This window comes from Argentina anserina, chromosome 6, assembly GCF_933775445.1.
Source record: "Argentina anserina chromosome 6, drPotAnse1.1, whole genome shotgun sequence".
NCBI lineage: Eukaryota > Viridiplantae > Streptophyta > Magnoliopsida > Rosales > Rosaceae > Argentina > Argentina anserina.
In genome coordinates this window covers 2,941,432-2,954,607 of record NC_065877.1, presented here as the reverse complement: position 1 = coordinate 2,954,607, position 13,176 = coordinate 2,941,432, and the positions used below count along the sequence as shown (strand labels likewise).

At 35.3% G+C, this 13,176-nt stretch overlaps 2 protein-coding genes across 4 annotated transcripts in view; one reads left to right on the top strand and one right to left on the bottom strand.

Moving 5' to 3' along the window:
- The window catches only part of LOC126797663 (uncharacterized), a 251,411-nt gene that overhangs the window by 184,931 nt on the left and 53,304 nt on the right, over positions 1-13,176 (bottom strand). The gene's annotated exons all lie outside the window — the stretch shown is intronic.
- On the top strand, positions 8,700-11,537 carry LOC126800863 (ribonuclease MC-like). The gene is made up of 3 exons (XM_050528283.1): positions 8,700-8,784; positions 10,812-10,990; positions 11,091-11,537. Exons 1-3 carry the CDS (start codon positions 8,700-8,702, stop codon positions 11,535-11,537), a joined length of 711 nt encoding a protein of 236 aa, XP_050384240.1.

Here is a 13,176-nt window from a genome sequence, read left to right as displayed (position 1 = left end):
AAGTATACTGGGGTTAGTAAAATTTTTACTAAAGTTTACTAGAGGTAGTAAACTTCTACTGGGGGTATTAAACTTGAAAAAGAGTATTTCTAAAGGCCATAACACACCTTAAAACGGAGAAAAATCAACTTAGATGCAAAAAATAAAGTTTACTGGGGTTAGTAAAATTTTTACTAAAGTTTACTAGAGGTAGTAAACTTCTACTGGGGGTATTAAACTTGAAAAAGAGTATTTCTAAAGGCCATAACACACCTTAAAACGGAGAAAAATCAACTTAGATGCAAAAAATAAAGTTTACTGGGGTTAGTAAAATTTTTACTAAAGTTTACTAGAGGTAGTAAACTTCTACTGAGGGTATTAAACTTGAAAAAGAGTATTTCTAAAGGCCATAACACACCTTAAAACGGAGAAAAATCAACTTAGATGCAAAAAATAAAGTTTACTGGGGTTAGTAAAATTTTTACTAAAGTTTACTAGAGGTAGTAAACTTCTACTGGGGGTATTAAACTTGAAAAACAGTATTTCTAAAGGCCATAACACACCTTAAAACGGAGAAAAATCAACTTAGATGCAAAAAATAAAGTTTACTGGGGTTAGTAAAATTTTTACTAAAGTTTACTAGAGGTAGTAAACTTCTACTGGGGGTATTAAACTTGAAAAACAGTATTTCTAAAGGCCATAACACACCTTAAAACGGAGAAAAATCAACTTAGATGCAAAAAATAAAGTTTACTGGGGTTAGTAAAATTTTTACTAAAGTTTACTAGAGGTAGTAAACTTCTACTGGGGGTATTAAACTTGAAAAACAGTATTTCTAAAGGCCATAACACACCTTAAAACGGAGAAAAATCAACTTAGATGCAAAAAATAAAGTTTACTGGGGTTAGTAAAATTTTTACTAAAGTTTACTAGAGGTAGTAAACTTCTACTGGGGGTATTAAACTTGAAAAACAGTATTTCTAAAGGCCATAACACACCTTAAAACGGAGAAAAATCAACTTAGATGCAAAAAATAAAGTTTACTGGGGTTAGTAAAATTTTTACTAAAGTTTACTAGAGGTAGTAAACTTCTACTGGGGGTATTAAACTTGAAAAACAGTATTTCTAAAGGCCATAACACACCTTAAAACGGAGAAAAATCAACTTAGATGCAAAAAATAAAGTTTACTGGGGTTAGTAAAATTTTTACTAAAGTTTACTAGAGGTAGTAAACTTCTACTGGGGGTATTAAACTTGAAAAACAGTATTTCTAAAGGCCATAACACACCTTAAAACGGAGAAAAATCAACTTAGATGCAAAAAATAAAGTTTACTGGGGTTAGTAAAATTTTTACTAAAGTTTACTAGAGGTAGTAAACTTCTACTGGGGGTATTAATCGCCATGAATTGTCTCCCACAATTTGTCCCTCTTTTGTTTGTTACCGTCATATTCATCAATGCTATGACGGACAAAAGAAATGCACATTTGTAAATCTTCGGAAGGAAGCCAATGGGTGCCCATTGTTTGAGAAAAAAATGCTAAACGAAAAGAGAGAGGAGATACGAAAAGAGAGAGGAGATGGAGGAAGATGTGAAATTTGTTGTGCACAAATTGGTGTGAGTTCATAACAAATTGAAGTAGTATTTATAGGCAATTTTTTGGGAGAATTTTGAAATTTTGGGGATTTTTTTACAATTTTTTGGGTTTATTTCCGTTATGATCAAATAGTAGCCGTTGCCAATTAATTCTGACCGTTGGATCGAAATTTCAGATTCAAAATGGAAGGCCCAGATCAATTGGACCGTTGGCCAATCTGCTTGACACGTGGCAGCCATTCATTGGCTAGATTTTTTTTTTGGCGCGTGCGTTGCACGCGCCTAACATAAAAAAAATTCGCCCGCGCCTGACGTCACCCACGGGCGGTGGGCTCCGCCAGGCGATCGAGCAAACGCCGGAGCAAAATTTGCTCGAGCGATCGGACGAGCACCGCGGCTGGGTTGACTGGGCGAGCAGCTCGCCTCCTCCTGCTCGCCGGTGCGAGCCTCCCCTTCTCCTGCTCGAGCTCCTCCGGCTGGTCCCTCCTCCTGCTCGAGCACGCCGGCAAAATTGCTCGCCGCTGCGGATGCTCTAAGGTTAGAAACTTAGAATAAGCTCAGTAAGCCGAGGCGGCACAGCTTCACGCCAGATCATGTCATCTTCCTCACTGAACGCATGTCTGTGTTAACCCAAAAAAAAAAAACGCATGTTGTAAGTCAAATATGACAATTTAAAAAAATAAATTTTCTGATATTTTATTTGTCTCATATTGAATATATATAATAGGTAAATATTAATTATATAATTTATTTTTCTAAATTACATTTCGTGACTCACATTGACACTCTTTCTCAAGTTGGTGCATACACATCAAATCATATCCAACTTACTTAATGAATCATAAAATGTCTTCTTAGACACTCTTTTAATGAGTACATCTTCAAGTTGCTCTTCGGCATAAACAAAAAGAAACAAATACTTTTTGCATCTAGCTTCTCTTTAATAAAGTGATGATCCACCTCCACGACTGGAATCTATGATATATTAACAACTGCTTTGTTGTCACATTTTTCAACTTGAAACCCAAATCAACATAATAGATTTCTCAGCCAAAATAATTCCCACACTCCATGAGGCACACCTCTATACTCAATCTCAGTACTGGATATGGCCACAACTTTATGTTTCTTACCCTTCCATGTAACTAAATTACCTCACATTAGTTCCATAAAAGTACAATAACATGATGTCGACCTCCTATTTGCAATATTTTCATCCTAATCAGCATTTGGGAAGCCACCAACCTCAACAGTGTGTAGAGAAAATTACTCATCTCTCCAGAGCTGACTTCAAGTACCTCAAAATTTTCATAACAACATTCACATAACTCTCACTTGGGTTATGCATAAACGGACTCGCTACACTCACTGCATATGCAATATATGGTATAATATAAGTCAAATAAATCAAGCGTCCAACTAATCTCTGATAGCAAGCTTAATTTGTAGGAATCTAGTATATGTATTCTTCCATATGAGTATCGATAGGTGCACAATCCAACATACATGTCTTTGACAACAGTCCAAGTATGCACTTCTTTTGCCACAAATTATCACATCTCCCCCTTGCTACCTCAATCCCTAAGAAGTACTTGAGATCACCCAAGGCCTTCATCTCAAACTCAAAAGCCAATTATCTCTGCAACCTATCCATCTCAATAGTCGCATTGGAGGTAATCACCATATCATCAACATATATATAATTAGGGCTACTAGCTTCCTTTGTTGATGCTTGAAAAACAAGGTATGATCTGAATTACTCTGTATGTAACCGATATTCCAAATGAATGTGAGAACCTCCCAAATCAGACACAAGGTTACCATCTGAGATCGTATAGAGACTTTCTCAATTTGCATACAAAATCACTAGTATAAGTAGCTACACACCCAGGAGAAAGACTCATATACACCTCTTTAGCTAACTCTCTATGAAGAAATACATTCTTGACATCGAACTGTCGGAGTGACCAGTTCAAACTAGCAGCAAATGCAAAAAGAACTCAGATAATGTTCATTTCGGCAACATGAGTAAAAGTCTGATCATAATCAATACCATATATTTGAGTAAACCTATTTGCAACATGGCGTACTCAATGTTTCAAACTTACCGGATGTGAATTTCACTGTATATTGATACTGCATGTATTTATTCTAATATGTGAGGAAAAAAAAAGCTTGTATTCCTCTTCTTTTTTTTTCCTCAATCTTCAATGTTGGATCAAGATCCTTTGGCAGGGACGGTTGGACCTGCTTTAGGTAAAGGAATGTAGCTCCACGGTACGTAGTACTTGTTCATGGGTCACACGCTGAAGACGTGATTAAATTTTTTTTTTCGACCAAGGAAAGACATGTGATTCTTACCGTGTCTCCTCTATATAAGCATGAACACATGCGCCGGTTTTCTTAGCTTACGAGAGCCTGCTAGACTTAATTCTGAAATTGAAGTATGGCAAAGTTTATAAAGTTTTCTAGTCTTCGGATTCTTACGTTTGCTCTCTTCCCTTGTTTCTGTTTGAGCATTGGTGAGTTGCTAACGATCATGTAGTTTATTTATAGTGTCAACATTTTATTTGTAAATCCATAAGAGGAAAAAACTCACGTCCAACTACACATTATCAATTTTATTTCATTTCATTAATTTTAATATTTTATTTTTATTTATTTTTTGTTAGAAGAAAAAAAAAACAAATGACACCACACGAAGTATGTGTCATGAGGCTAGTTTTATTTAAAATTAGAAAACAATCACATACTTTGTTTTTATGACTATTTTACTCTTCTTTCTATTTTTCTATTTCTTCTTCATCTTTTTGTAATTCCAGTCATAACTTAGGCGTTCAGCGATGGATTTAGGCGTGGTTGGTATCGTTAGAAATATGTCTCTCCACTCTTTCATTTGATATCATACCCACTCCAATTAACCACTGTATAAGGCGCAAAAACTCTCACAATGAGTTATTGTCGTCCATGGTGGATCCCTAAGCTATTTCGGAAAAACTAGAAGTCAAAGCTCTGTAAATCTAGTTATTGACTTCATTCTTAATACACTCATACCGACTTTCTTCAAATTTTGATATAGTTTCGTTGATTTAGTCTTCTTTTCCCGGTACGCTACTAGGTGTCACACTGTCTATCACACTGATAGTTACAATATTGACATTGTACTTGATGTTGTGACTGGAAGTGTGAGTCGTGTGACTACACTTATGCCAACCATTGTGACTGTTTTTGTAATTATGTTATGACAAGTAAAATATATGAAAAATAAAATAAGAAGAATAAGAAGAAGAAAATGATATAAAATAATGAATTTGTAAATGTTATTATGTGACTTGTACTTTTTTAAATCAATTAATATGATCTTACGTTATCGCACAAAGAACTAATCACATAACGTGAACCTGTCACACAGAAAATCAGTTAGCTACACAACCAGTCATGCAGTAACAACGGTTGTGACTTGTGACTGCTGTTATGACTCTTTCTGAGTTTCTGTGACTGACATATTGCAGCCGTTGTGACTGATGCACTACGATTAATACATATAGAGAAGCAAGGAGGATTTAACCAAAAAAAAAAAAGAGAAGCAAGGAGGTTAATGACCATCGCATCACCGGTTGCTCGAAAAGGAAAAGAAAAAACACCAGGAATCATAGATCTTCGTCGGTAAAGAAAATGAAACCCTGATCAGTTACTTTGGGCACCCAGAAACTTATATGGGCACCATCTTATCTCAGCTTTTATTGGTTCCAATAGAAACTCAATCACATCGTGATGACACCCTAAATTCAACGCCGAATCTCCTGCCCACATTAATTCCAGCTACGATCCAAGCATTGTATTCCCATGCCAACTACAATCTTTTCCCGTCCGAGTCATAACTGGTGTGGCAGCTGTTATAACTCCGTGTAAGCCAAATCGACCTTAACCCGACGCGAGCTGCGAATTACCAAACTTGAGGCAGCTCCGTGTAAACCAGGTCGACCTCGATATCTCTCGGATCGAAGCTGCAACGGGCCAATCAGTCAGGGCGGGGACTTGGAGTTGCAGAGCTTCCCCGCCCGGGCTAGGTCGGTAAAGCCGATCTTGTAGATATTTGCACGGTACATTAAACAGCACCCGTTTGCAAAATATTCTTCGATAGCTTTCAAAGAGGATACAACTCACACAACAGTCTATATAAACCTATAGGCTGATCATGTGCTACGCACCTGACTTAATTACTCTAGAATCATAACAATACATCTCCAATTGCAAAAGTTGTCCTCAAGTTTCACATTCTGGATTGAAACCTGGGCACTCGTGCAAGATATCTTTTGAAACCTACATGTATTTGCAGCGCTGTTCTTTGGAATCGGATGCTCCCTCACAATGATCTCAGCAACAACTATAGAAATCTGATCAGTGATGTATCCATTAACATCAAAAACAACCTGAGTGAACCATGCCGCAGTGGTGATGTTCACTTGTGTGAATGGTCTCAGTAGACCATGAATCAGATAGAAGGCAAATGAAAAGGTCCAAGCTAGTACCCTAGCTGGTGTACCTGCTTTTTTACCGAGTTTTGGAGCTATGTCAAAAGCTGGCGCATATCCATCTCCAATCTGGCCATGGTGATTCATGATGATGATCGACCTGTGAGATGCAGCTAACTGCTTCCTCGGCAGAATCAGCCATGGAGTTGGAGGCAAGTCACGTTTGTATTCCTTGATAGCAATATTCTTCATATTGAATTATTGATCCCAACATTGTCAAAAATTTGATCCCTCATGATCTTAGACTTGCAATACCAGAATAGTTGACCATGAATTATAATTAAGGCGAAAGCAATGATAAAACTTGCACACGCTCCACTTAATACGGAGCCTCCAGTAAAATTATTATCTTTGGGTAGGTTAGACAAGGACCATAAATAATCCACACATTGGAACATCAGTTCCCTCAGTATTCCTGCATAAACTTGTGCTTCTGGTAGGTCAACTAAGACCTTTCTACCACAGTGAATGCCCCCACATGATCAGAATTATCACTATGTAATATATGCGAGCTAGGTGTACAGTGTACTGACATACCTGCTTTCATGATCACTGGGGATGGTGACAAAAAGCATCGTAAGCTCCTGCATTCTGTGATCATCACACCCTAGAAAATCTGCTAAATTTGCATCATAATTTAGAGAGTTATCAACATGTATTCTTCCATTCATATATATCCTTCGAAACACATAGGAAGCTATCACCAGCACTTCAGTAATCAGGCTAAGTGGATTTTCATGATGTGGCTCTCGATATTTTGACTACGCTATTCCCTTGCCATATGACTTCTTGAATTTGCCCGGGACCTTGATAGCCATAACACCAGTATTAAGCTGAGTCATTGGATATTTTCCAAGAGGCAGATTGATGGCCTTAAACACATAATCTGAGATTTTGGCACATCTCCTCAAACCATTGAATAATGCATCTACTTGTTTCTTGCTTGGTATCTTTTCAATTACAAGTAGCCATAGGAAGCCCTCGAGCATAGGTTCACCACAGGCTTTGCTTGAATTTCTTTGACACCACAAGTGGTTAACATTTAAATTGAAGAAAGGTACTCGACAAGGAACTTCTTAACATGTTGCCTCTGAGATCAATATGACACGCATTTAGTCTCAACTCCATACTTGTAAATGATTCTCCCATAACAGACACCCTAATCCTAATGGAAACTGCCTATCCCCCTTCACAATATCACCCATGTTATCATCAAGTCTATGCTTCTTTTCTCTATGAACTGAACTGTTTTTCTTCACTTCCTGCCAAAACAGCAAAATACAAAAATATTTATTTCGCAAAAGGATACCCACAATGGAAAAATCTATTTCCATGTTTAACCGAAGGATCAAGTTACTAAAATAGCAAGTTGAGTTGCTTTTCTATGCTCGTTGCAATAAGCCTTCAGTATTGGCACATGCACATGCACATCAAACCCAGAACTACCTCTTTGAGCCTTCATTTCATCAATAATAATTGTATCCTTCATCTATCAATCCAATACCAACATAAGCATTCATAATACCGTAGTCTCCTTATCCAACCACAAGGATAGATGGCTCTAGCTTCGCAGCTTCAGTGATGAAAGTTGCCGACTGATATTGTATGTTAGATGGACATACCGGCACCTCATGCGTAAGATTGACCCTTCCTTGACGGTATAATCCAGCTCCATTGCATTCCCTTCACTTGTAAGTTCTGATTTCAATTTCTCCCGTATTTTCTTCTGCACCAATTCAGATTTCACATACCACATTTCTCAGCACTCTTAAGGCTGGACTGTTTACCGACATAACTCGAGTAGCGAGCAATCGGAGACTCAATGAAAGTCATATAGAAATTACATTTGTGATCATCAACATAGAAAAATTCACATTGGCCTGAAATAAATAATTCAAAATTGTGAGCACACATGTATGTACTTCAAATCAATTACCAACAGTGACTATATCAAACCTCACTTGAAATATTATTAGCTGTCTTATGTAATTCGCTCCGCCACTCCTCTTCCATTTCGGTATCACCTCCTTTTGTAATATTTATGTGTATCAGAACAGATCTCTCACGTCGCCTCTAGTAGTGTGTCACGGTCGATTAGTATAAACACAAATTTACCGCATGCCGATAGCAATTGACTTCAGTTTTTAGCCAATTTATTCTCTTTATTATTTTCCTTTTGTATTTTTACGGTGATGACCATGCATCATGATTTCTCTACCATTAGGCCGTTTAGTTAACAGGAAATCAATGCTATGAAAAATGAATTCATTTTTGTTTCTATATCTATATGTTGTTTGGTTGTCATTTAATATTAGAATGAAAATAAAAAAAATGTTTTGACTGGAAATTGACTCACTTTTAAAGCCTGAAATAAATTACATACATAGGGGTGGTGTTTTATTTCTATGCCCATCGATAAAGACTAATTTCCTTTTAAATTGTATTTTAGATTCTGATATCTATCAAACACTCATATGGAATTAACAAAACATTTTCCATTTCCATATCAACCTGGAAAGGAAATCAAATCATTTTCCTTTTCTCATATTTCATTTAAACAAATGGGGTCTTAGAGTGATTTAATTAAAAATGGCGATTGTGGAAAAATGGATTTTGGCAGTTTTCATAAGCACAATCTGTTTAAAGGGAGCTTCTATTCATACCTCCAAAAATGGTATTTAGATCTCCTTACTCAGTAGACCTCCATTTTGCTTTTATAGATACCTAATTTACTATTTAGATCTCCAAAATTTTCCTAAAATGCCCATTATCTAATTTGATATATCAAATCATACTACTATTTATTAATTTCTTTCATACTCTTTCAAATTCATTTATTATATACAACTCGAAAAATGCATAATAATCACACAATTATCTTCTCGAATTAATTCGGTCACTCTTCCACTCGTTTTCTAAATTCATAATAAATTGGTAAACTATATTTTTCATTCATTGATAGTAACATCAATGTATATGAAATATTTTAACATCTAATTAACGAGTTTTGTTCATCAACGTATATGAAATATTATAACCTTTAATGAACGAGTTATATTTTTTTTTTGCTCAAATCAAAGTTTATAAGAAATTCTATATAGTTTTATAGTTTATACATTAAATCGTCCACATTCAATTTGATGTTTATCAACTATTTTAAATTTTTAACTAATGATGTTTATAAAAATAATAATAATCAATTAAATCATTTAATGCAATTTGATATCTCATTTTAAATTGTCTAGCAATAAATATAAATGATAATTATGTATATTTGTATTTTATAATAGATAAGTAAAGAATTATTTCCCTTCTTGTATTTTTATTGTTATATATTTTTTTGGTAATTTCATATGCATTGACTAAGTCAAAACTATCTAGTAAAAAATGGAGGTCCAAGTATCATTTTGGGAGGTATGAATAGAAGCTTCCCTGTTTAAATAGTTCTAGCCTTGGCACATATGCTACGCATATGAATATAAGGAAAGAATGAAGTTATCCACATGTAAAAGTAGAAGTTTTGAAGTTATTTGTGAAGATAGTGGGCAAAGTTATGGATAATTATTCATTATATTTTGTTATTTACATATACACCTTTCATATATTAAAAGTTTATTAAAATAAAATATGGTCGGAGGGTTCTCATGTCTTTTCATAGTCTTTTTAGTTGACAAAATGTGTTTGAGTTATTAATAGTATATATATATATATATATATATATATATATAATATAAAGACTAGCCTTCTAACATGATCTATGCGCGTATACACACAACCTTATTAATTTGCTTCATTTGTGTATCACCGACTTCAATTTAGTTAATTGGTTGAAATTTCTTAAATTAGATATGAAACCTCAAAATGAATATGAATTTAGTTTATTGCTTCTACAAATATATAAAAACAACTTACTTATGGCTTTGCATATAAAAATCAAACCGATACCTTGAGCAATCTTCAAAATCCATTGCGCTCTCTTTCCGTCCTATTTTTTGTTCGGTTTATCCAATGTAACAATTTCTCTCTAGGCCGTGAGAGTTCTACAATGAGTATTGAGGAAATTTTTGAGAGAGAAGTACTCGTATGAATGTGGGAGGATAATAAACAATACAATATGAGATTGAGAAAAATAACCGTTTTATCTGGTCTTTGGGAATTTGAAATTCTGTCCGGATATATCTTGTTTACTACTTAGTTACTATTTTATCCTTATGTTATTTAATTATATTTAAATTGAGTATTATTAGGGGGGTAAAAAATGGAATTGGAAGCTTGGTGGTTACATAAGCCTTATTGGCTTAATTAATACTGACTGATACTCCGCACATATCTACAAATTGTTCCACTACGAGATACATGATTTTTCACTAGAGGAACTCTAACATGTTTCCCTATTCTTAAATATTCTTCATTTTAGGGAAAATTTTGGCTGTTTGCTCATACAAATTCCCTACTCCAAATCTACTCCAATATTGGGAATGTGAGAAAGAGAAAGCAACATTCTATATGTTCACTACAATTTTTACAATTTGAGGGAATGATTGTTGAGAAGCATGACGGAAGTGAAACAGAAAAACTATGGAAGTTGTTAAATTTAATTTTTAAATTTAAGCTTTTTCTTTTCTAATTATACGAAAATTGTTGGAGATGTTCCTAAATCATGTGAGTTAGAATTTTCTTGACCTTGTTTCTAATCCTCAGGAGGAGTCTATCAATATTTTCAACTTGTACAACAATGGCCACCAAACCGTTGCCTTGGTAAACAGAAACCTTGCTTTAAAGTCCCTCAAGTGTTCACCATCCATGGCCTATGGCCAAGTAATCATACAAACAATAATCTTCAGCATTCTTGCAAAGGGAGCACATTTCCATCGGGTGCGGTAGGAATTGTTTCATCTCTACCCTCGTTTTCTTTTCTTGGATTTTTTTATCTGAAATCTATCGTAATTTAACATCGTCAAAAAATGTATTTACTGCTAGATAAACGGAAATCAAACACTCCTAACCCAATTGATGCAAGCTTGGCCGAATGTGGAAACTGGGAACGATGAGTGGTTTTGGAAATCGGAGTGGTACAATCACGGTACATGTTCGGAGCAGACTTATACCTCACTTGAGTACTTCAGGCGATCCCTTGAAATTCATAAATCATTTAACATCACTGATATATTAGTAAAAGGTGGCGTCATATCAGGGGCACAATACCAAATAGACTGGAACTCTACAGATGTAGAGTCAATGATACAAGCGAAAACTAAGTTCCTACCTTTACTGCGTTGTAGAAATGAATATTTGCTGCTAAAAGGTGGAAACCAGATACGGGGTCCGTTGCTTTTTGAGATATCACTTTGCTATGACTACAAAGGAATAGATATGATCAACTGTACCAGCGCATATGGAGTGTGCCCACAAAAATTATATTTTTAAATTGTCGCTGTGACATTCCGGTTTATTACTAAATAATAACTCTCTGAAATAAAGGACTGTTAATGTATATCGTTACTCTAAAAATCAAGTGTAATACGGTTTTTTTTTAATAAGGAGAGAAACAATTGACATATGATGTAGAATAAATAATACCAGCAGTAGAGAACCCATGAATACAGTTCAGGGGGACTATTCGAGAGATTTTTCAGTCCTCTAGAAAGATACTCATGAAGTCCTCCTTACCAATTAAATAATGATATGTGTTCAATCTAAACACATCAGACATTTAGACAAAGATCCAAGGTTCAAAATATAGTATCGGGAGATATATCGTTTTTTTGAAAAATAAAGATATCAGATATATCGAAGATATATCGTGGATATTGGAAAAAAAAATATTGTTGCTCTTCCAAAATTATTTATTTTTTATTGAATTACATACAAACAAATACAATTATTAACTTTATCTAGTACCCAAAAGAGGCTCTAGGTGCTTGAAAAGATGCACGTTGTTCAACAAAACTACAATAGGTGCTTGAAAAGATGCACGTTGTTCAACAAAACTACAATAGGTGCTTGAAAAGATGCACGTTGTTCAACAAAACTACAATAGGTGCTTGAAAAGATGCACGTTGTTCAGCAAATAGGATGATCAGATTGATAGTTGACTTCATGTGATTCGTTTGACATCTCACTGTGTTATGTGCCTAAACTGATATAATCAAAACTTAAGGCAACTGAACTAACATCATATGAAATATTTTGATCATCAATGACTCCTCTTATCCTCATCCTGCACCTATTTTGTTGTTGCGCACAATGACCGCCTGCTCTAGATCCATGATTCTCATCTTGGGTAGTATAATCAAAATTACTTTCACAAGTAAACTGCTCAAATTCTCCACCTACATAAAATTATCCATATTCAAACCTTGTATCTCCACCACCTTGTCGACTTCCACCACTACCATCACCATTACCACCACCACCACCACCACCACAACAACAACAACCACCACCACCATCATCATCATTATCTGAACTATCTGGAGTTGCTACACTGCCCCACACACTAGCATTATCAGAATCATCTCTCGGGTCTCCAACTTCATCAGACAATACCTTGTTTACATCAATTCCAAAATCAGTTGCCTTTTCTACGACATGTGGAGGAAGGTTGTCATTTTCATCATCGAGGTGTGCATGCATAATCCAATCATAAAGAGGATCAGTGTCATTCTGAAGTGATTCACTAGCAACATGAAGTAGATCGATATCGTTGTTTTCACTGATCACATTATCTTTTCCTCGTTTATCACGTAGGTGTAACTTCATGTTATAGTAGTAGTATACGAGTTTTCCAACTTCTGATATGCAAGACGGTTCCTTTGCTTTGTATAAATAAGAGCAAAAGTACTCCGCTTTCTTTCACAAAGAGAAGAGGAAGTCGTTTGTGCTAACATACACATGTCAAATTTCAGTATTATCATCCTTCTATGATGGGTTCACGGGGTGCTAGAAATCTATGAAGGTATGAGGGAACTTCTAGGAGACAAAGACTACAATGTGACTCATGTTTGCTTACTTTCTCCAATAGTCCTTGAGGAGAACAGTCCTTATCTAGATATCATTTGAGAGG